Source organism: Geotrypetes seraphini, chromosome 10 (assembly GCF_902459505.1).
Source record: "Geotrypetes seraphini chromosome 10, aGeoSer1.1, whole genome shotgun sequence".
NCBI lineage: Eukaryota > Metazoa > Chordata > Amphibia > Gymnophiona > Dermophiidae > Geotrypetes > Geotrypetes seraphini.
This window is the reverse complement of record NC_047093.1, coordinates 66,013,984-66,038,965: the sequence shown is the minus strand read 5'-3', so window position 1 is coordinate 66,038,965 and position 24,982 is coordinate 66,013,984. Positions and strand designations below refer to the sequence as shown.

The following is a 24,982-nucleotide window of genomic DNA, read 5'->3' as shown; positions in this document are numbered from 1 at the left end:
CATTTGGCAGGTGTGGGAATCCAAGATGGCACCATGTTGGGATGCGTTAGAAGGAGCTCCTGGAACTGCTGCGTTTGGTGAGACTTACTTCAGTGCGGTGGCAAACAGCCATGGGGAAGAGGAAGGGAATGCAATGTGAGAGTTTCTCCACCCCTTATTCATTGAGTGAAAAAATATTTCCTATTTGTTTTAAAAGCATTTCTGTGTAATTTCATTGACTGTCCCCTAGACTTTGTACTTTTTGAAAGAGTAATAAAATTGTTTTACCTTCACCCATTCTATAATACTCAGGGCACTTCCCAACAGCTTTCAGTATCCTTACCTCCCCAAAAATGACATCAGATTTAGGGAATCTTGGTGATTTTGTTTTCTCCGTCTGTCCCTGTAAATTAAATGAATTGTACAGGGCTCCCTGTACTTCAGAACCTTTTTCCTTTTTTTGAGTTCAGGGCCTATTTACTAAGCTCCACTAGCTGTTTACCTGATTGACTAATGCTGACATTAAGGTCTAGCGTGCGCGGCAATTTAGCACACGCTATTCTGCGCATTAAGGCCCTAACACACCTTTGTAAAAGGAGCCCTAAAAGTCTAATGGGAAAAGAGGCATGGAATGGGAAGGAACAGCAGTTTGAAGAGAAGTAGCTAATTGCAATCCCATTATCTGCTGCATAGTTAATGCACAGTAGCAGAATGTTCTCTGTATTTGTTAACTAACAAAATGCTGGGGATGTTCCCAGAAAATAATAAGAGGTTTTACAATTCTTAGGTATTAACTGTGACAATTATTTTGCAGTAACTACCAAACATTACCACACCTTAGTAGTGAAGCCCTTAGCTATTGCTATCCAATGAAGTTTGGTGGTGAAAGACTAACATCCCCGTCTTAAAGATCTAGATCAGTAGTTCCCAACCCTGTCCTGGAGGACCACCAGCCAGTCAGGTTTTTGGGATAGCTCTAATGAATATGCATGGAGCAGATTTGCATGCCTGTCACCTCCATTATATGCAAATCTCTCTCATGCATATTCATTAGGGATATCCCAAAAACCCGACTGGCTGGTAGTCCTCCAGGACAGGGTTGGGAACCACTGATCTAAATGGCAAGTGAATTGGTTGCCTGGTTATGGCACACAGGGTATGACAATTTTTATGAATGTACCAAATGTATGGATACGAATGTGTCTTTAATGACTGATTAGTTCTTATTCTGTCCTATTACAAAATGGAATCCCTTTTTATTTATTTAATTTTATTATTATGCTGAAAGCCGCTATAACCTTTTTGGAGTTAGTAAGATATCAAGAAATTTTAATAAACATAAACATAGGCCCCTTTTATCAAGTCATGTAAGGGTTTTATTGCCGGGGCTGCGGTAAAAGCTATGACGCTCATAGGAATTTTATGAGCGTCTGAGATTTTACCGCAGCAGCCTGCAATAAAAACCCTGATGCAGCTTGATAAAAGGAAATCATAACTTCTATAGCGCAAAACAATTTCTGAAATATTAGATCAAGCTGCACAATTCTCTCAGGCATCATCACAAACATTTTTTCCTAATTTATGCAATGCTATGGATTTTAAAAATTCACACTTAAAAAAAAAAGTATCTGTTTCCCATTTGGCTCATTGCCTAAGCTTTGAAAAATAAAACTCTTGATTTTGCTGCAGTGTATGTATATGTTTGTGTGTACCAGGAATGGCATAAGTTCCACCTAGCATAGTTCAGGGCCAAACTGCTTGCTTTTCCTCAGCATTTTTTTTATGGATGCCCTCTCTAGTAAGATGTTCATTAATCAAGTCTCAAAGTTTTCAGTGACTTTAAATAAAAGATGAGTTTGGAGCTTCATAAAGTGACATTTGTGTTTTGCTGCTTCATAGCACAGATGTTCGTTATAGCAAAAGACCCTGTCAGCAAAGTTCTCTAATGCTGGAGGAAGAGATGAAACACTGGGAAAAGAAGAGCCCCTATTGATTCATGATTTATCTGTTCCGGAAAACAGATGGCAGATGAATAAAAGCAAAAATGAAAAAAAACAAAACCCCAAAACAACTTTAAAAATAGAAATATCTGAGCCTGTGATGGTTGGATTAGAATGTCTAGCCATGAATGAGATAGACAATAATCACAAGAGATCATAAATATCAGGGCACATCAAAAATAGATATGCGATAACGAGAACACAGCTAGTGAAATGCAACATATGTACTTGTACATTGCCTGTTGGATAGTTCATCCATGCACAGTGCAGCACTCGGCCTTTAGTAATGTGGCATCCACAAGGTCAGAAACATGGACACTCCATTGCAAAATTGCACCATCGAAGAACAACGTGCGGTAGTGTGCTTTCTTTGGGCAGACATAGAGAAACCTGTGGAAATTCATCATCGGATATTGACTTCATGAACATAAGCAGTGCCTCTGCTGTGTCAGAGCAGAGGTCCATCACGCACAGCAGTCCGCTCACGCGGCGGCCCATCAGGTCCAGGACCTGTATAGTAATCCTCTATCTATCCCCTTTTCCTTCAGGAAATTATCTAATCCCTTCTTGAACCCCAAAACTGTATTCTGTCCTATCACACCCTCTGGAAGCGCATTCCAGGTGTCCACCACCCTTTGGGTGAAGAAGAACTTCCTAGCATTGGTTCTGAATCTAAGTTCAAGTTCAAGTTTATTTGTTCTTAATGAATCGCCTATTTAAAATTGCTAGGCGATGTACAATCATAAAAAATATACAAATAAAATATAGGTGCTGACATATAAAATAACCAATGTTTTAGGCTAAAACTTAACAAACAAAATACATACATATAAAATAATTTTGTTCTGAGTTAAAACTTACAAGAATTGTGAGGGTAAAAGGGGAAAAAGTTACAATGTTTAGATAGAAGAGAAGGAAAAACATATAAGGGAAAGACGAAAAGGGGGGGTAATTTTAGCTGCTTAAATAAAAAACGAAGAGTAATGTGTTAGGAATCATAAGCATCTTTAAAGAGAAATGATTTTAGGGTTTTTTAAATGGAATTAAATCTTTTAAATCCCTGATGTATTGAGGTAAGAGATTCCATGAATGAGGGGCCATAACTGAAAACATGTCCCCTCTTAATTTTTCCGAATGCCCTCTCGTTCTTGTAGTTTTCGAACATTTGAAGAATCTGTCCCTCTCCACTTTCTCCATGCCCTTCATGATCTTGTAAGTCTCCATCATGTCCCCTCTAAGTCTCCGCTTCTTTAGGGAAGAGAGCCCCAGTTTCTCTAATCTTTCAGCATATGAAAGGTTTTCCATACCTTTTATCAATCATGTCGCTCTTTTCTGAATCAATGGAAGGTTTATGAGTGGGTAAAAAGGTTTAAAGTGTGAAGAACAGGTGTAACCAACGAAGGTTGTTCTGGTCACCCATCAACATTGCACACACAAAAGCACATTCACAGGGTAGATGTCTTGATTAGAGAAGACCGACAGATAGCGATATCTCAATTGGCTGCATATTTGGATATCAGCTATGGCTATGCATTTGCCATAATGCATGATGTCTTGGGATACGGGTTTCCAAACAGCTTACTGATCTACACAAGCAACAGCATGAGGAAAGAACTGTCACCAGCGACGAGACATGGGTGCATTTCTGCGACCAAGAGAGCAAAAGACAAAGCATGATGGAGTAAAGAAAGCGGTGCTCACCTGGCTCGGGAGCAACTGAAAAATTTCTCTGCAGGAATGCAGAAGCTAGTTGAACGATACAAGAAATGTGTCATCTTGCATGGGGATTATGTGGAAAAGTGATATGTTCAATTGGTCCCAGTTACTTCTATTAAAGCTGTTAAATGTATTTTGCCTTTACAGATAAAATACAACCTGTTAAAGAAAAAAATGCCACATACATTCCCTTTCTGCTAAAGTGCAGTCTTCTGCATTTGTGATTTCAAATTATGTCCATCTACAGTGCATTCCTAGAATAGGAATTATTAATAATGAAACACAATAAATAATTACCTACATCTGAAAGTGCTCCGAATTCCAAAGGCTGTACATGTATCCAAAACCTAAAATAGCGAACGCTATTAAAAATACATTGTACAATTACTCATTTTCAAATGTTATGCAGTTACTGATTGGTAAAGTATAGCATTTTCAATTAAATAACCAGGGTCAAGTAATTGAAAAAAAGTTAAAGTGAGAACTTGATTATAATTCTGAGTGAGATTAGCAAACAAGATCTGAGCCTTAATCTGTAGGGACTGGGCCCTAATCCTCAGAATCCACTGAGTTAATTTCTGTTGCTATTTTGTTTTATTTTATTGTATTATTTATTAGGATTTATTTACAGCTTTTTTCAAGAAATTCACTCAAGGTATGCAGCAAAAAAATAAGTCAAACATAGGTACTAGACAATTACAGCAGTAAAAATATTCAAATTACAATATAATGGCATAGTATGCCACATTAAATTGTCAACACAGTGCACAATAAAACATTTTAATAGACAACATAGGGTGTAAGCACAGATGGAACATACAGATAAATAGGACAGAGTAACAGAAGTAAGAAAATAAGGGGACTAGTTTTAATAAACAGGATGTAAGCATAGATGGAACATATAGGCAGTAACTAAGACAGTAACTGAAGAAACAATATAAGGGAACTAATTTACCCCTTTTACAAACCACAATAGCATTTTTTTAGCGCAGGCCAGCGTACTGAATGCGCTGCTCCCGACATGTATAGGAATTCCAGGAGCGACAGGAGCAGTGCAAAGCATTCAGCGCGCTGGCCTGCGCTAAAAACCGCTATTGCGATTTTGTAAAGGGTAGGGGTTAAAGAAAGTTGCATATGAGGTCAAAATGGTGCTTGAACATTATCTTAGCTAAGGTAGGAATAGATAAACTATCCCGTTATAATATGTGCTGCTGGCGGTTACTGTGGATGGGCAGACTAGATGGGCTATTTGGCCTTTTTCTGCCATCATGTTTCTATGTTTCTTCCATTAAAGGCCTGGTTGAATAGCCAAGCTTTCACCTGCTTCCTAAAGTAAAGATAGTCTTGTGTTAAGCGAAGCCTTTCAGGAAGTGCATTCCAAAATGTGGCGGATACTCCAGAAAAAGCCCACTGGTGGGTATCACATCTTTGGAGAAGGTGTGGTTAGGGATACTTAGAGAGCTTGGAGAGAGAGATCCTGTTCTTCAAGTGTTTTGGGTCATTTCAAGTTTATTACAATTTTTGATTGAATGCTTATCATAGATTCTAAGCAATGTACATAAAAAATGGGAATATAATTATAATCTTAAAAACATATTTAAAACATAAGACATGGACAATGACAGACTCATAAATGCACTAGGGATAGGGTAGAACTATAATAAATTCAGAAAAGTAAACATTAAAAGGAAAACACAAGAGGGAAAAGTAGGAAAGGATTATAGAATCAGATGAAAACATGGGCAATGTATCAGGGTCAAGAACATTTACTGGATCAAAACCAGAAATATGGTGTTATTCTTTGCTCGAATGCATCTTTGAAAATAAAGTTTTTAATGCCCTTTTAAGGACCTTGAAATTCAAACATAGATTTTTTTAATTTAGCCCTGTATTCTACTGATAGCCAGTGAAGTTTTTTCAAAAATAGTGTGACATGGTCACCTTCTATTAGACTTCTGAATCAGTTAGAGCTGATGCAGATCCTTTATAGTCAGACAAGTGTAGAGTGCATTACGGTAATCTAGTCTTGATGTTATCATGGCATGCACAACTGTAATGTAAGAAGAGAGGCAGTGTAGATGATAGAAGCAGCTCTTGAATGTTGCTTGGATTTGGAGGTTCAGATAAAGAGTTAAATCTAGTATTCTAAGGACCTGTGATTTGAGGGGAAGTCTGTGTTTCCTAAGAGAGATTTTGATGTAAGGTATATGTAGAGTTGCCAGATTATTTTGTACAAAAAAAGGATGAGGTGTGGCCCCGCCCCTTTCCACCCCTGGCCCTGCCCATTCCACCTACAGCCCCACCCTTTTCCACCCCCCAATCGCAGCACCACACAAACCCCGTCTCTTCACAGCCGCATCTGGAGGGTATCTGAGCATGCATGGATGTGATGCAATGATGTCACATGCATGCGTATGACCACATCATATGCGCAGAGGACCTCCAGATGCGGCCTCAAGCTCAACACTTTTCCAAACCCATCTGGACACATGAACAATCCTCTAAAAAGAGGACATGTCCAGGTAAATCCAGACATCTGGTAACCCTAGGTTAGTGGTAGGCAAATTCATTAGTCAAAAGAGCCAAAGATCAGCAGTACAACGATTAAGATTTCTTTTGAGTGCCAAATTTATTTTCAAGAACCATGTTTTTAGGAGTCGGTTTAAACTAGCTACTAACATTAAATAAGACCATATATCAATAATAATAATTTTATTTATTGACAAAAAAATTTTTCTACCTTTTGTCGTTTCTGCTTTTATCTTGTCTTCACTCACTTCTTTCTAGCCAGCATCTGTCCTCTCTCTGTCTTCCATGCAGCATCAGCCCCTTCCATATCTTCCCTCTCTCTCTGCCCCTGCCATCCACTGTCCGCCCTCTCCCCGTTCCATATGACATCTTCCTTCTTTTTTTTTTTATTATTTATCATTTCTCAATAACATATCAAGTATCCACTTGTACTGAAAGGTAAAGTTAAGCAGAAAATAAAATATAATACGCAATATAATACAAAACAGATTATTATCTGCTATCTTAACAAAGCATATGTATAGCTTAACTTTAACTCGTCCTCAAAGATAAAGAAACCAAGATATAGAATCAGCGAGAATGTATAATATGAAATTACAAAATAAAGAACTAAAGACTAAAGATTGTATAGGCTGAGAAAGGAGATCAAACAATCAAAAAGTGCTCATATTTCCCCTCCTTTTTTCAGGGAAGCCATTGACAAGAAGGTTGTAAGTTGGCTAGGATCAAAGAATACATATTTTTGCATTTGATGCAATATCACACATTTACATGGGTGGCGAAGAAAAAAGGTCGCCCCAAGAGCAATAATTCCTGTCTTTAACAACAAAAATTCATGTTTTTGTGTATCTCGTGACAGATCGGGAAACATTTGTATCTTATACCCAAGAAATTCTTTCTGTTTATTTGTAAAGAAAAGTCTCAATAACCAATTCTTATGAGGTGCTAAGGCAACTGTAAGAAGAAGTGTTGCTGGTGTTGCTACTTCTCAATCCGAAAGCTCCAAGACCGTAGAAATATTAAGCAATTGTTGATCATCTTCCTTTACTTTTTCTTCCCTTTTAATAGGTAATTAACACACTCGAGTGAATGGCAGGAGTAGTTCCTCAGTGATTTCTAACACTTCCTTCAAGTAACGTTTTAACATGTCTCTAGGAGTTACAGCCGCAACCCTGGGAAAATTAATTAATCTAAGATTGTTATTACGGGAAAAGTTTTTTCTAGAGACTCCAATTTTCTCCTTACATTAATATTATCTCTCACCAGTGTTTCAGTAATTTGTTTAGAAATTTTCATTTCCTGGGAAGAGTTCAGTGTTGAGTTTTTTAAATCTTGCAAGTCAGCTTTAATATTCTTAATTTCATTTTCTTGGATATGAATCTTATGCTCCAGCTGAGACAGTTGGGGCTTAATTGATTTAGCTAGATCTGCTACGAGGTCCCAAATTGCCTCAAGAGTTATCTCTTGGGGTTTCTTTAATGTAAAAAGAGGTTCTTTAAGAGCAAAACTCACCAACTGGTGTTCCCTCCTGACTGTGGCTCTCCTGCTCACGGGCAGATCGCAGCGATGACAAATCCTCAGGTTCCAACAGAATCCCCTGTAAAAGCAGGGGATCCAACTCCATGCTCCCCTCTTTGCTCCCAACAGCCTCCGGAGAGAGTCCCTCACCGTCTTCCGATGGTTCCTCCACCTGCGGGGAGCTGGCGATCTGAGGAGGAGGAGGAGGCACTCTGGCGTAGGGGCTCAGGGTGGTTTCCAGGCCCATGGAGAACGCCTCAGTCTCGCCGCGATGCGTCTCCTGCGGGCGTGCCGATGCCCCCGTGATATCCTGCATATGGCGCAGAAGTTCATCTATACTGCCGAGACCAGCTGGGCCCAAACGCCATGAGGCTTCAACGGCGCTATGGCCCCTCCGCTTCAGCATTACTGCAGGTCAGTTGTTATAGTAGGAAAGAGACAATAATAGACGAGCACTCTGCAGCGAAGCACTCAGCCCTACAGTCCATCCACCATCTTGGCTCCTACCTTATCATCTTCCTTCTTTCTATGCTCCTTCCATAAACTGTCTATCTTGTGCCCCTTCTCTCCTTTGTACATGATTCATTTCAGCTCTGCCACCTCTCCATTTTTCTCTGTCACCACCCCCTCCCCTATGCTCTGGCATCTCTCTCTTCTCCTTTCCTTCTCACCCCATGGTCTGGCATCTGTTTCTTTCCCTTCTCTGATTCCCTGGCATTTCTCTCCTTTCATCTCCCCTCCCCTTCTATGCTTGGACATCTCCTTCCTTTTCCATTGGTCTGGCATACCTTCCTCCTTCCCTCCATGTCTTGGCATATCGCCCTCCCTCTCTTCCTCCATGCCCTGGCATTTCTTCCTCCCTCCCTCTCTTCCCTCCATGCCCTGGCATCTCCTTTCATTCTTTCCTTTCCCTCCAGTTGGGTGCAGCAATTCTTTCCCCCTCTGCTTCCTTTCCTCCTTCTGTCACCCTGTCCCTGGTCAGCAGTGCAGCCCCTAAGCGGGTGCTCCAAGGCCTGGCGTCATGAACTTCTTCAAGCAGCAGCAGCATTCACAATTTGCTGCTGTTGCCAGCTTCGGGCCTTCTTCTCTGTTGGGTCCTGCCTTCATGGAAACATAAGGTGACCATATGTCCCGTTTTGAACATGACTGTCCCTTTTTCTGATCCCCTGTCCTGTTGTCCCCACACACAGCTTCAGGATGCCGAAATGTCCTGTTTTTAGTGACGGCGTCCCAAAGCTGTGTGTGGGGACAACGGGACAGGCGATTGCGGGAGAATGGTAATCTCCCTGCTTATCCGCCAGCCACTGCAACAACAGCTGGAAAGGCAAGTCCAGGCGCTGGCCCTGCTGTCAATTATGACATCAGAGAGGAAGTTCCGGGCCAGCCAATCGCTGCCTGGCTGGCCCGGAACTTCCTCTCTGATGTCAGAATTGACGTCGGGGAGAAGGCTTCTGGGCTGGCGCCTGGACTTGCCTTTCCTGCGGTTGCAGCAAGGGCAGGAAGTAGCAGCGGGTGGTGTCAAATGGATCGGGGGGGAAGGGAGCAGAAGACTCTGGTAGGCTTCGGAGGGAGGGAGGCAGACAGACAGGCAGGAGTCCTGCAGCTCAGCTTTCTCATATTCAGCGCGGCAGGAAGGCAGTGAAGGGGAGGCAGGCAGACAGGCTGGCTTTGGCAAGGGAGGGGCACTAAGGACATAGTAAGGAGGCACTGGGGGCACTAAGGATATGGGAAGGAGGCACTGGGGGCACTAAGGATATGGGAAGGAGGCACTGGGGGCACTAAAGACATGGGAAGGAGGCGCTAAGGACATAGGAAGGAGGCACTGGTGGCACTAAGGACATGGAAAGGAGGCACTGGGGACACTAAGGACATAGGAAGGAGGGAGGGAGGGAATAGAAAGGGACAATTGTTGGGCCTGAGTGCAGAAAGAAAGAAATGAAAGAAAAGATGCAGTCAGAAGGAAACACAACCAAAGACTCATGAAATCACCAGACAGCAAAGGTAGGAAAAATGATTTTATTTTCAATTTAGTGATCAAAATGTGTCAGTTTTGAGAATTTATATCTGCTGTCTATATTTTGCACTATATTTGTCTATTTTTCTATAGTTACTGAGGTGACATTGCATATTTTAAAATCATCTGCCTTGACATCTTTGAAAAAACCCCAAATATAAATGATAATTAACATTTTCAAGTTTATTAAAATATTTTTATGATCCAAGATGGCCACTGCTAAGACGTGCTGAGAAGTACGCACCTTTCTCCTCGGATCTTCTTCTTGTTTATTCCCTTTGTGGAGATTTTTGCAACCCAATTTCTGCACTATGCCGAAGAGGAGAGGCAAGAGCACTTCTGGTGCCTCGCAGCGTTCTGTTGTGCCAACTCTCGGCAACATTGAAGATCTTTTGCGGCAGATGCAGGGAGTTACAAATCCGATGTCTGGAGCCAGCCCGCTGAGGGCATGGGGGTTAAGCGAGACCAACTCTGCACCTCCTGGGCCAGATACCACCTTGAGCCCCACCCCCGCAGCCATGAATCACTAGCTCTCCAGGGAGTGAGGCAACCCCGGAGCTGGGGGTGGTCCTTTCTCCCGAGGCAGGTTACAGCATAGTGGAGAGCATGGAGGCAGAACTCCCTGTACAGGGGAATTCTGCAGAAGATTTGGAGGCTGTCAGCAAGCGGTGGTGAAATAAACCAGACGGAGCAAAGCCAAGGAACTCTTCTTCAGGGTGAGCATTTTTACACTCAACAAAAATTTCCTATATGGAAGAAGCCCACTCAGGTGACTCTGGAATCATTATGGGATTTAGTGGCTAACTTTGCTAAAACTATTAGCCCCAATTTCCATTATGTAGAGAATAAGTTAATTCAACATACGAAGGAGCATAAAGATATAAAAGAAGATCAGACTGCTTCAAAAACTTTAGTTCAAAAGCTTGACCAAGATGTTATAGCAGTGAAACAATTGCAAGAGGCCCTAATTAAGGCAATGTAAATCTCAGAAAGAAATTGGAAGTGCTTGAGAATGCTTCAAGAAATAATAATTTGAGACTTATTAACTTTCCAAGAATGACAATGGTAACTCCTAGGGAAATGCTTAGGAGATACCTGGTGGAAGCTTTACAAGTTTCTGAAGAGACACTACCTCCGTTCTCTCAAGTTTATTACCTCCCAAATAAAAATGGGCCTCATTTAAAGAAAAAATCTGATCAAGCAGTGTTAAATGCATCAGAAATTTTGGAGACGTCTGATAAGGATATGGTAACACCGTCCACATTGATATTAACTGTAGCTCTTTCGATTGATAAAGGATGGTTATTGAGGCTTTTCTTTAAAAATAAACAAAAAGAGTTCCTAGGACTAAAAGTTCAAATGTACCCTGATCTTTCAAGAGAGACACAAAAATGACGTCAATAATTTCTTCTTTTGAGACCAGGGGTCACTTTGTTAGGGGCGACTTTTTACCTGAGATACCCTTGTAAGTGTATTATATGCCACCGTTCAGTTAAATATGTTTTTGAGATACCCTTGTAAGTGTATTATATGCCACCGTTCAGTTAAATATGTTTTTTTTGAACCTCATCAATTAACAGCTTTCTTGGCTATGTCCCGAATAGATGGCGGAACAACAACAAGTGCTCAAGAAGTTTAATAAGTATCTCCTACCTCAGCACAACGTTTAGCATATTTCTTAATTAATTATAATTTACCTTTTTTTCTCACTTATAAGAATTCTTGGATCTTAAGTTGAGGACTTGAGCTATGTTAGTTGAAATTATTAATGTCCTTTTAATTTTATTTCCTTTTAAGGACTATCAAGGCATAAGATTTATACCTTGCGAGAATTGTTCTGTCTAACCAACTTTCTGTACAAGTGTTTACTTGATTTGTAAAAGTGGAAATTTATAAATAAATAATTTAAAAAAAAAATTTTATACCGCTTAATCAGATTTCTAGGATTTCAAGAATGTATTTAGAATGGCAATTGATGTCCCCATTGAGATTGTTGAATGTATTGAGTATTAAGTTACCAACCTATGTTAAGAATAATATTATTTTAATGGATACATGGAAAACTCTAAAATATATTAATAATCTATCTGATATTCAAATAGAGAAATCTACATGTCAATCATTATGGGTAAATGCCAAGATTCAAATTGGCAGGACAAAGATTGTCTGCAAAGCATTGGATGCAAGCAGGTGTTATTACTTTAGATCAGGGGTGTCAAAGTCCCTCCTCGAGGGCCGGAATCCAGTCGGGTTTTCAGGATTTCCCCAATGAATATGCATTGAAAGCAGTGCATGCAAATAGATCTCATGCAGATTCATTGGGGAAATCCTGAAAACCCGACTGGATTCTGGCCCTCGAGGACCGACTTTGACACCTGTGCTTTAGATGATGTTGTATCTCATGGGAAATTGCTTGAGTTTTCACAATTGCAACAATCCTTTGGTATTTCTAAGACTCAAATTTATATAAATGGTTGCAATTGAAGCAAGCAATTCAGAAAGGGTTCCCTGAATGGAGAAATTTCAAAAATTATTATAGCCTGCAGATCCTATGTTTTCAGACAGATTCCCTGGGGCATCAGGCCTCCCAGTGGTATAAATTAATATCTGACTTATTGAATAAAAAACCAAAGACGAGTCTTAAAGACATTTGGAGCATTGAGATCAAGCCGCATATTTCTGCAGCTCAATGGCCATGAATCTGGACTTGGAGGATAAAATGTACAATGTCAGTGTCTATGAGACAAACCTGTTTTTTTCTGTTACATAGAAGCTTTTGGACCCCTGTGCGTTTACAAAAAATAGATGGTTCCAGATCTAATAGATGCTGGCGTTGTCATACAGATATTGGGACATTAGATCATCTGCTGTTTTTTTGTCCTCTGATACTCAGCTTCTGGAAATCGATATGGGGACAAATCAATGTAATACTTGATTCTGCAATTCCATTGTCATATGAGATGGTTATATGTGGTATCTTATTGTATGTTAAACCCCCATTTGACCGGTGTAAAGGCAGATGGTGAAGGAAACCACTCGCTGTATGCTCTGACCGCCTCTTCCTGTATTAAAGTCGGACCTCGCCAATCAGGAGCTGCGTGTCAAAGCCCAGGACGGACCCTGTCCCCTTTACTACGCCACTGTGTGAACCCTCCAGGAATAAGAAATTACTTACCATACCTGAATTTAACTCACCTTTAGCTACTAAAGAAAAAGCTGAAAGCTAAATCTAAAATCCCTTTCCCCCATTCCTCCCTTACCCCTATGGGGGTGGGGGTGGGTGAAACTTGTCATTTTGAGGTCAAAATTTCCTAATGTCACCCAAACAGATGTGTATGAACTTATTCTTCATATTAAAGAATGCATTTGTCTCTTTTCGTAATAAGCACTTACATGATGAATCTGTTTTATTCTTTAGCTTCCATTTTTGCCAACTCCTTAAATCATGTTGTTATTTCAGCACCAGTGCTTCAGCTTTTCCTGTCTTAACTTTTTTGACTGGCTGCACTGCCTCCTGCAGTGACACTTCCCGCTCTGTCTGTCTTGTTAGCTCTGCTGGCTTTGCAGTCACCTCTCCCTTCCTTGCCATTCTGATGCAGTTGGAACACATTCAAGTGTTATCCTGCTTTGTGAAGGTTCTGAGTTTCACGGATTGTAGGAAGCTGACAGCTGCAATTTTTCTTGCTAAGTTAACATCCAAATTTGTGTTGCTCAACTATCTCTGACAGCATTAGGATTCTGTAGTCTGTTCTCTTTTGCTTGTTGAGAAAACATTAAGCCATTTTTATTTCAGATGAAGATGTTAAAGTATGGTCATGGATTTCATATACCACCTTTCTGTGTTACAACCAAAGCAGTTTACATTTATTACATGTAGGTATTTTCTCTATTCTTAGTATGCTCATAATTTATGTTCTTGTACCTGGGGCTATGGAAGGTTAAGTAATTTGCCAGGATCAGAAGGAGCAAAATGGTAAATTGGACCCAGTTCTCCAGGTTCTTAGCCCACTGCACTAACTAGACTATTTCTCTACTCTTATAGTATGTTTATTAGTTTAAAAAGCCAGCATCTTTGCTATATATGAAACAAATCTCCATATGCAAGGCAATGTGGTCCTCAACCCAGTCCCTACAGCACCCTCAACAGCTCAGATGTCCAGGATTGACATAACGAGCCTGATAGTCAAACAAATCTGAGCTCCTAAATTTGTACCTTGTGCTCTTGAATTTGTGCCCTATTTTTTTAGCCAAACCTAGAAGCATATGTTTTCAACTGAAAATTCATCTTAATGTAAGAGCTTGAAAGTTATGCTTATAAATTTAAGCCTGCCATTCATTTGCCTAGATTTGTAATATTAATTATATGAGCCTAGTGCTAAAAGTCTGCACTAAGCTCCTAAATTTTTCCCTAAATCTGCCCCTGTTGCCACCCATTTCTTATGCTCCTAATTTTAAGGGTTTAGTTAAATTTTGAGTGCAAATTTATGAGCATAAATGCTTTGAATATCAAGTCCAATGAATAGGCATGGCTTATATTTGCATTCACTAGCTTTACTCTTATACCCCTTGTATACAAATGAGTTGCATATATTAAAGACTCCAACAAAATCAAAAGGCTCTGCTAAGATTTACAGGCAATCTCACCCAGTCTCCAATCAGCTAACCAGGAGCACACAAACTCACCCCCTCCTGAGATGGACATAAGGAACTCTTTATCCCAGTAATAGAGGAAGGCCTTGATAAAATCCTAAGAGATCTTCAACCAACTGCCTTCTCCTTCGATCCCTGCTCATCAAAAATAGGGAAGCAGGACCTCATTGAAGGCACCAAAAAAATTGTGAACTCCTCTCTTTCTAATGGGCAACTACCAACAACAGTAAAAGAGCAGTGGTGTGTCCTTTGCTAAATCTTGACTAGGAAAAACTTCAAAGTTACCAGCCAGTACCTAACATCTCATTTCTAGGAAAAACTATAGAATAAACAGTCTGTTCAACTTGGTGATTGCCCAGAAGAGAGAAACTGGCTAGATCCAGTAATGGAACAGAAACGATCCTTATAGTCTTATTAAATGATCTTCACAAATACCAAGACAGAAGATTTGCCTCAGTAATAGTACTACTAGATTTCACAGCAGCTTTTGACACTATGAATCATGAATTATGCTAGCATGACTGGCAGAAACAGGTATCAATGGAGCAGTACTTGTTTCGTTCAGATCCTACTTAGTAGGCAACAGTCCATACTGTTTGACACCATGGGCACCATGGATTCTGACCTACAGGTTACTGCCACCTATTCTGTTCAATATCTACCTAAGGCCACTAGCTGAGATGATTTGATTGATGCACACTCAGTTCTATATCTATGTGGATGACGTGCAGCCACTTACCCACAGCCCTGAATAAACCGACTACCTGTCTAACATCAGTTCAAGAATGGACTAAAAAGAACACACTTTGCCTGAACCCAAGTAAAACCAAGCTTCTATAGTTCCCTAGCCCAAATGTGCATATACCTAGGGCAGTGGTCGGCGAGCCGCATGCAGCTCTTTAGCCACTTGAGTGCGGCTCTGCCAGTAGCCAAAATTTTCCTGCACAGAAGGGCCCTGACAACAGCTGTTCTCACAAGCTGCCGGCGGCTGCCCCAAAGTTTTCCCTCTGCCGCAACTTCCTGTTTCTGAAAAGTAAAATGGATGCCAAACAATTAGGAAAGGGAAGAGTAAGTGGTGTGACCCTTCCTTAGCAAATGTCCACGTTGCCTGTCTTTATGACAGTAGCAGATGTGAAAATAAGAATATCATGAGCACTCATTCCAGCTTCTGTCATAAGAACATAAGAAAAGCCTTACTGGGTCAGGCCAATGGTCCATCAAGCCCAATCCAAGTCACTAGTACCTGGCCAAACCCAAAGAGTAGCAACATTCCATTTTAAAAGGATCACACTAGACTAGACCCACAAAAAAAAAATGACCTTAAAAACCTCTCAATACAAATAGGAAGAGCTGAAATATCTCATTTTTAAGGCAAAGGCTAGAGAAGCAAGCTCCCAGAATCTGGGAGATCCCATTGTTCAACTAGCATACTTTAGCAGACTCCAAAGCTTGTAGATTTTTTTAAACACTGAAGCCTTCAGGAAGGCATTCTGTCTTCCTAGCTTTTAGTGATTCATTTTCTTGTTAATATGGAAAGCAAAAAGACAAATAATAACCTTATCATCTGTTCACCAGGGGGCACCGTATCACCGAAAGAAATCATATAATGCAGGATGCTGTTGAAAGTTTTCGTTAACTATTTTACTAGAGTTTATTGGGTATTATTATTTTAATTAAAAATACCTTGTAAGGCTTATAATGGCACCACTGCTTTCTGTACTGCATCATTAGTCATATGCAAAACCATTTTAGTTTTATTTCTGACTAATAAGCACCCTCTAAATCAACCATTATTACTTAAACAGTAGCACTTTCTCATACTGTCTCATCATACATTATAATAAATTTTTAACCATTTCTTCAGTTACGCGTTTCCTTCTGTATCCTGTTAGATTAATAGCTTTTCCCTCAGAAGCTATCTTCCCTTGCTCTGTTCATTTACAAGAAATGGATATTAATCTTTGACATTTGTCTTTTTACTGCATTAATTGATGACGCATTTTTGAACAGCTGCACATTTTTAAAGAGCTAAACTTTCCAAATAATCAGGTTTAAAAAAGAGACAATGAGAGAGAAAACAGATTAGTGTCGAGCTTTGATGTTCATCTCTGGTTGATAAACTGGCCAGTTTGAAAGCTTAGCTTGATGAATACCAGAAACCTGAAATACGAGGTAAAGTTTGTTTGGGTTTTTTTAATTTATTAATGTTAACATTAGACAAATAGAATTAATTCCATGCCCAAACTGTGCTTTTGATGCCATAGAAAAAAACATTGATTTATCCTGAACATTTTCATGTGACCTGATTGAAATAAAATCAAAAGGACCTACTCTAGAATTGAATGTCTGTGCAACAGATGGCTTAGATTTGCATGCATTACCAATTATCTCTTGCATATTCATTGTGAAAACCAAGCTGGTTGGGGGCTCCTTTAAGAACTGGTTGGAGACCTTAACATAATCTACATGTATTTTGTATAATATTGTCATAGCAAACCGCACCAACTGCAAACTTATTATATTAGGAGGTGGTTGCTAGAAGCTGTAATTTGACACCAAGAGAAGTCATGGGCCATCAGGTATGTGACAAGCTTTACTTAGTTCACACAGTATCTCCTCATATCGGATTCTGTTTCTCTTATATTTTATTGGCTCCAAGCATTGCTTGGCTGATATATTCACATTGCACTTTAAGAAAATTACATCTAAGGGTAAAGAACCCCGGAGCGTATGCAGGTAGGGCTGGTCTCAGGGCACTGGTCTTTGACCTGAGGACCACCGCGAGAGCAGACTGATGGGCACAATGGACCACTGGTCTGACCCAGCAGCAGAAAATTCTTATGTTCTTATGTGCACTGTGGAGCATTTTGTCTTTCTGTTCAATTCTACTCTAGGTTTAGAAAGTGATGTTACCTGTAGCAGGTGTTATCCAAGGGCAGCAGGCAGATATTCTCACATGTGGGAGGACGTCATTCATAGAGCCTATTACAGACAGTGCAAAAGTGTATTGTCACTTTAAAAAATCTTGAGACTGCCCATACCACACATGAACAAGTACCTTCCTACCCAACACCAGTTCGCAGGACTAGCAGTTCAGTAAAAGAAGCCAACTAGAGGAGGTGGGTGGATTGTGAGAATATCTGCCTGCAGCCCTTAGATAACGCCTGCTACAGGTAAGTAGCATCGCTTTATCCAAGGACAAGCAGGCAGCATATTCTCATTTGTGGGCTCCCTAGCTGCCAGTATCATGCCTTTGAGAAGAGGGTTATTGATAACTACCATGAGTCTGGCGAAACCAAAAGGATTGGAGGGAAGTTGGCATCTAAGTAGCGAATAAATTTTGTAGAACTGATATGCTGAACTGGCTATTCCACCTGGAATGATTTTCCAAACAATAGTGGGATGTGAAGGTAAAGCAGGTGGCTGCTTTACAGATCCTTTCAATGGCAGTGGAACGTAGATGAGCTACTGATGTCACCATTGCTTGAATTTTATGTGCTGTGACATGGCCTTCAAGCATCAGCCAAGCCTGCACATAGCAAAAGGAGATACAATCATGTAGAGATGGTTCTCTTGGTGAAAGGAGTTCCAAGTCTATTTGGATCGAATGATAGGAACAGCTGTGTGGAGTTCTGTGAGGCTTGGTCCAATCCAAGTATTAAGCAATAGCTTGTTTACAGTCCAATGTGTGGAGTGCAGCTTCACCAGGGTGAGAATGTGGTTTTGGAAAGAAGACAGGAAGAACTATAGACTGGTTCAGATGAACTTCAGAGATGACCTTCAGGAGGAACTTGGGATGAGTGCAAAGAACTCCTTATCATGGTAAAAAGTGGTATAAGGTGGATCTGACATAAGCACTTGAAGTTCACTGACTTAGCATGCAGATGTGAGAGATACGTATGTTGAATACTACTTTCCATGTGAGATACTTGAGGAATGATGTTGAGAGTGGTTCAAATTGAGACTTCATTACAGTGGAAAGTACATTAAGGTCCCAAGTCATCAGAGGAGGCTTGATTGAAGGTATTATATGAAGGCCTTTCATGAATCCAAAAACCAAAGGATGTACAGACAATAGTTTTTTGTCTAGCTGAGTATGGAAAGCACTGAGATGAACTCTGACTAAATTAATTTTTAGTCCAGAGTCAGAGAGGTGTAGAAGATAATCTAAGCCCAATGGGAGAGGACAGGTGATTGGATCTAGTGAGTTATTACACCAGATTGTGAAAGGGTTCACTTGAAATAATAACAGCGCAGCTTAGAAGGCTTTCTAGAAGCTTCAATGATGGCTGACACTGGTATAGATATTGCAAAGATGGTTCCAATGGTTGTAAGAGAGATACTACACTATGAGAGCTAATGAATATAGATTGGGATGAAGGAGAGAGCCCTCGTTCTGTTTCAGCAATGTTGGAAATATTTGATGGGTTCCCAAATGATAAGTTGTAGAAGAGGGACCCATGGTTGATGCAGCCACCAAGGTGCTATGGAAAATCATGGTGGTTTGTTCTTGGTAAAGTTTTCCGAAGTAGAGGAATTGGAGGGAAAGCATAAAGGAACTTCGTTTGCCACTCAAGGAGATGATTGGGAATGTAGAGACTGGGAACAGAAGAGTGGAAGTTTGTGATTGTAGAGGGAAGCAAAAAAGTCCACTTCTGGGGTTCCCCAGTCTGTAAATATCCAATGTAAGATTGTGGAGTTGAGTGACCACTCATGTGGCTATAGAATTCTGCTCAGTTTGTCTGCTCAGATATTCTATTTTCCAGCTATATAACTGCTTTCAGGAAAATGTTGCAAGGTATCACCCAGGACCAGATTTTGATTGCTTCATACTAGACAGCATCTTGATTGCTTCATAGTAGACAGCATTGTCAGAATTTCTCAACCTTTTTTCATGGTGCCTGAGATCGATAGCTCGATAGAGTTTGAAGGCAGTGCTCAGACTAGGCTGAGACTGAATTCATTGAAGCAAACTTTTGCATTGAATATGACTGCAGCAACCTAGTTAGTTCTTTATATAACAGCTCTCTGAGCTGATCGTACAGAGATGGTGTCGGTACTGATATTGGCAAGGTATAGTAGGCACAGTCTGCATCGGGTTTTGAAGCGTTGGGGACTTCAATGTCAAGGCAATCCTCAGAGGAGGCATCAATTGTAAGAATGGCAATCTTGCATCAGTGCATCGACGCTTGAAGTGCTTTGATGGTGATAACACATGGGACAATGCTGATGCCTGTTCAGAGGGGGCAAAATGTCTATGTTTTTAGCCTTTTTATGAAGTTCCCCTGATATAGGTGTCATTGACGTTCTCAGTGCTGGTGTTGATTGATATTGATGATCAGCATCAGAGTCTCCAGCCATAGTCGATGCAGTTAAAGTTGACCCAAAAAATGTTTCAAACTGCAATTTCCTGGCCTTAAGTAACCTCTTCTGCAACTTAGAGCAGAGCGTGCATGGAATATCCTGATGCTGAGGAATTAGACACTGGATACACCAGTTATGTGGATCCTTGCCTGAAATGGTCCTGTGGCATTCAGTGCACCGCTTGAACCCGCTAAACACTTTAGATGTGGAAGGAAATCCCGCCTATGTGAGATCAAAGCACTCAATGATTCAGGGAGGTCGAGTAGATAGTGAACTGAAAACAAGTCAATGCTCCTGACCTGAGAGGAGGTTGAAAAGTGCCCAAAGGCCCAAAACAAGAAAGTAAACAAAAATAGAAATTTTTTTAAAACCGAGAAATATGACAAAAATGAAAGGAAGGCACAAAATTTACAACAAAATGAATGTACAAAATATGTGCACTTAGAGAAACTCTAAGAATATCTTCTCTGCTCTACAGAAAACTAGGAACTGACGGTCCTGTGAGCCGGGAAAGGCACTTGTGCGGTACAGGCAGTCTCAAGATTTTTAATGTGACAGTACACTTTGGCACTGTTCTTACCAGGCTCTGTGCATGACATCACCCCATATATGAGAATATGGTACCTGACTGTCCTCGAATAAAGTGCTTGACTCGCACCAAAAAATGACCCAAAGCAGATTCTATTCAAAGTAATAAGTTAAATACATCAATAATGCAATAACAAAACAGTACTAATTAGAAATCTGTAATTCAACTAATCACATACACTACTCTCATTAAGGAAGTTAAAGACCTTATCATCACCTAGCTAAAAAATTATGCTTCCCTCCCTGTGAGATAATGGATTGAGCAATAAACCTCCGTGGCCAAAATGTAGGCTCAGACAGCTCTAGATTTATAGAGTTCGCTTCCTTATCTTAATGTTTTCCTTCCATGCTGGCTCTGCTTCCCTGCAGAGGTAATAACAACTTAAGATACATATTTCCAAATTCATGGAGTTTACCAATAAAGGCAGCCACTGTGGTCACTGAAAACATTGCCTGGTAAACAAGGGAGGCAAGGGAAGATATAGAAAGAAGCTCAGAGGAGAATCAAAGAATGTAGAACACTCCAGTAAGAGAAAAGGATCCTGATTAGCAGAATGTGCTTTCAATGGATTGTAGAGAAGAATGAACGTCATACTATTTCCTCCACAGCTCTAAAGACTCATTATACCTCCTTACCAAACTCACTAGTGTTGTCTTCGCTGATGAGAGCATACATCACTTTTTAAATAGCCAGGATTTTAATCACCTTGAAACTACTGCAGCATTAATCAAAAAAACCAACGTTTATAATGACTTGTTGCAAAATATTTCATTTCAATCATAAAAGCAGTATCTTAAATATTTCGGATATTTACTGTGTTCAGATAAAGCTGCTAGATAATAAATTCCCATTTCACTATCAGCACATCATTAAATTGTGATCCCCAAGTATAAAGATGAAATATGAAAATGCTAGCTTTACAATAATGCATTTGATCTGGCCAAAATCATCCCTTGTTTTGGAATGTTAAGGTACAGAAATATTCCTACCCTTGGGGAAATAGAAGGGATTACAATATAAAATAAACTCTAAGCCTTCTCATAACCTGCCTTTAGATTTAGTTCTACCATAGTTAGAAGAACAAGTAGTCGGCTCTGGAGAGTTTTAAATTAGATTAATCCATCACGCCCGACGTCTACATATTCAGAGCAGCTCTCCTGCTGCAGTTTCACTGTGTGTACAAGCATGGCTGCCATAAATATGAAATGCTAGGCCATGGATGAACTCTCCTGCTCTGGATCACTTGCTGCTTGAGAGTTTATTGTCATGTCAAATCACCACTTCAAAGGACATGTGCTTGGTATCAAACTGGAACACCAACCAGACATCTATTATGCCCAGACCAATTTGGCACTAAAAAGGCAGGATATTTAGAAGGAGAGCATGAAGAGGTAAATTTATGAATGGAATTAAAGGAAAGATTCAGCACAATTCAGCAAAAAAGAGGCACCATCGATATATTTACCCATATTTACCCATATTTACCAATGTTAGACACCTATGTTGTCTTTGTAAATTAGACATAATACACCTTTTTAGTTTTCCAACAAAGGAGGCCTCTTATAAAATTCTCTAATCTAATCTTTGATTTTTTTTTTTACAGATTCATCTACTTCAAATCTCTTCAGCAGTATATAGTAAGAATCTTTACAAATCATATAACTACGACCTAAAACAGTTTATTTGATGTTTCCATGTCAAACCTTTAGACCTTCCTTTAATCTTCTTTCACTTACCAAATGTTAGCCACTATGTCACTATAGAGGATTCCTTCATTCATGCAAAACTGCAATGCCCTGAATCATATGACAAATACCTGACTTCAAAATATCTTTTGCGAAGTATGAACCCTCCTTAAATTCACAGGTCAGGAATCTCAGGATAGCACAGGTACTTACCGTAACAGGCGTTATTTGGGGACAGCAGGCAGATAGTGCGTTTGTGACGTCATCCACATAGCTCGGTACGGACAGTGTAAAAGTGTACTGCCACTTTAAGCTTTAGAAAGTTTTAAGACTGCCCATGCCGTGCATGCCTTCCTGCCCAACGCCAGCTTGCAAGGTCATCAGTTCTATGCCCAAGTGAAGAAGCCAACCAAGGGAGGTGGGTGGGATGTGAGAATATCTGCCTGCTGTCCCCGGATAACACCTGTTATTGTAAGTAAATGTGCTTTATCCTAGGACAAGCAGGCAACATATTCTCACATGTGGGACTCCCTAGCTTACAAAATGAGATGGAGGGAGAGTTGGCCTCTAAATTAAACGCAAATTGGAAGGTCTCCACTCAAAAGGCATATATAACAAGTTTTTATTTATATACCGCACAAATGCCTTTCGGTTCAATGCGATGTACAAGAATACATCAAGGAAAAAATTGTTAACATTAAAGACAAAATAAACCATACCACAACACATAGATATTCTCTGTCTGTAACATACGGGATCACAATCTATGTTTCGTAGCCTAAAAGTAAATGGTAGGAACTATATACATATAAAAGAAGAAAAAATATTAAAAACACAATAAAGAAAGAAAAAACTGTTAGCATTAAAAACGGGTTAAACCATCTCTATCTGTCTTAGATGAGATCTCAATCTATGCATAGTAGCCTAAAAAGTGAATAGTAGGAACCATATGCATTGTGATTAGGCCGGGGTAAGCCTAGCACTGGCAACCCAGCTCCCGTCCCAGGTGCAAGTATTAGCGCTCTTTGGAGGACCACTCTGGAATAAACTCAGCAGAGAGAGAGAGAGAGAGAAAAAAAAACAACTTTCCACCAATAGTTGCTAGTTCCAAGTTTTATTATCCAGTTCAATTGCACTGGTTCTAAGGCAGCCACACTGGCTGATGAGGCTTGGAAAAGATTTATCATAAACAAAAATTATCTTTTATAGCAAGTCCGTGCTTCAATCAGGAAAGGAAAATAAACCCCCAAACATTTCCCTTTAAACCGGGATTTCTCTTTCTCATAGTTCTGCTGCCAAGCTTTGCACAGTTCTGGGCAGCCTTCTGGTTTCAAGAACCCAGATACAACAGTTTAGTTCCACTCTCTTTAGGCTTGGCCCAATTATTGCATTACGCCTTGTTTCTTCAGGAAGTTCTCCCCACCTAACCCCCCTGAATTATAAATACCCCCGCTACCCTCTTTTTTTCTGGGCAGGGGTTGGGAACCATCCACCCTTGTTTTAATGGTCTAAAATTCCCCTCCCAAAAGTTCCCACTATCAGGGATGTGCAATGTCAGGTCACTGAATCCACTCTGGGCTTTATTTCTCCTTTTAAGGTTAGTTAGCATTACCCATCCCCCACTCACAATGTTTTGCTTGCATACAGGGATTCTGGTTTAATTTCTACAGTTAGGCAATCCTCACATTCACACATCAAACTTTCATTCATTATACAGTCCCTCCTAAGGACATAAATGTTTCTTTTAAGTACTTTAGACCATTGTTATAGAACAAACTTTCTTTCCCTTCCCCCACACAGTACCTTACTCACTCACTCATGCTGCAATTCAGACATATAGTTCACGGCTTCAGGACTGCAATCCATTTCATTTCCCTCAGAGATATCTCCCTCTACCTCCATAAGAGATTCCTCACTCTCTGAAGCTGGATACAGGCTATCCTCTGAAGCAGCATTTGGCCAGCCCTGCTCATGGAGCTTTTCCCTTCCACTTAGCCTCTGCTTGGAAAGCAAAGTTTTATTAGTATGGAAGTGCTGTGGGACAGGGAGTTTCTTAGCAGAAGGCAGTAAGAGAGAGCTCCTAGCCTTCAGTTCTCTGTTCTGTGAGGAACCTTCCTCCCTCCAGGTTCCTGATTGCTTGTGAGTGTTCTCAGATGGCTTTGATTTATTCTGCTGTGTAACTTTCACTCCTGCTCTCACCACTTTCTGCCTGTCAGCTCCACCCCTTTCCTTAACCCTTGCTGTGTCAGATTGCCTGACCAGAGGTTTTACAGGAGAATTAACAGATGGTTTATAAAAGGGATTATAGTGACTTGGAACAGATATTCTGTTCTTCTCTGCCATCCCTTCTCTGTTCTGCCTGTCTGATCTTAGCACAGGGAACAGAATTAATGGGCAGCTTTCTTGGCTTAGGAATAGGCACATTTTCTTTAGTGGCAGGGTTTAAAGCAGGTTTTAAACCAGTGACGGCTTCCCTGTCACAGCATATAATAGAAGAAGAAAACAATAAAAAATCACAATAAAAGAAGAAAGAAAAATGAATGGGAAGGAAAGCAGAATGTAATACAAAATTTAAATGAAGCAAAATAAAGTTTAGTTCAGCTCAGTTCAGTGTAAGGCAACCAGAGGGTACAATGGCATAGTTGACAACATACCAAGTCTCCTCAGTGCGGCATTGAGAGAAGACAGGCCATAGATGATCCCTCGATATCAATCCACCATTAGCCACCATCAACAGGTGTTGAGCCGATGTCGGAGTCTGCTGCTGCCAATAGAGGAGAAGTCTCAAGGCTACAAAGCCATCCTCTCCCATCAAAGACAATCCTCCAGAATTCCTCACAGCTCAACCAGTGAGCTCCCAACATCAGGTCCTCCGGCTCCGGCTGGATGTCAAGACCACTAGCACAGACGAGCGAAGATCTCCTGCCACCACCCCAAT

The 24,982-nt window shown here is 40.4% G+C and overlaps 1 protein-coding gene across 29 annotated transcripts in view; it reads right to left on the bottom strand.

The window, feature by feature from the left end:
* DAB2IP (DAB2 interacting protein) overlaps window positions 1-24,982 on the bottom strand; it is an 898,952-nt gene that overhangs the window by 590,947 nt on the left and 283,023 nt on the right. For 4 of the 29 annotated variants that reach the window (XR_004540860.1, XM_033960809.1, XM_033960808.1 and 1 more), the window contains one exon: window positions 3,997-4,042. The exons of 19 other annotated variants lie outside the window; for them this stretch is intronic. Coding sequence is in view for 5 of the 10 variants with exons in the window: in XM_033960809.1 (XP_033816700.1) it covers window positions 3,997-4,042 (46 nt within the window). In the remaining 5 variants the exon portion in view is untranslated. Of the gene's footprint in view, window positions 1-3,996; window positions 4,043-23,847; window positions 24,168-24,982 lie in introns of those variants that run through there. 6 more of the 29 variants (XM_033960829.1, XM_033960836.1, XM_033960824.1 and 3 more) reach the window with 5 other exon arrangements.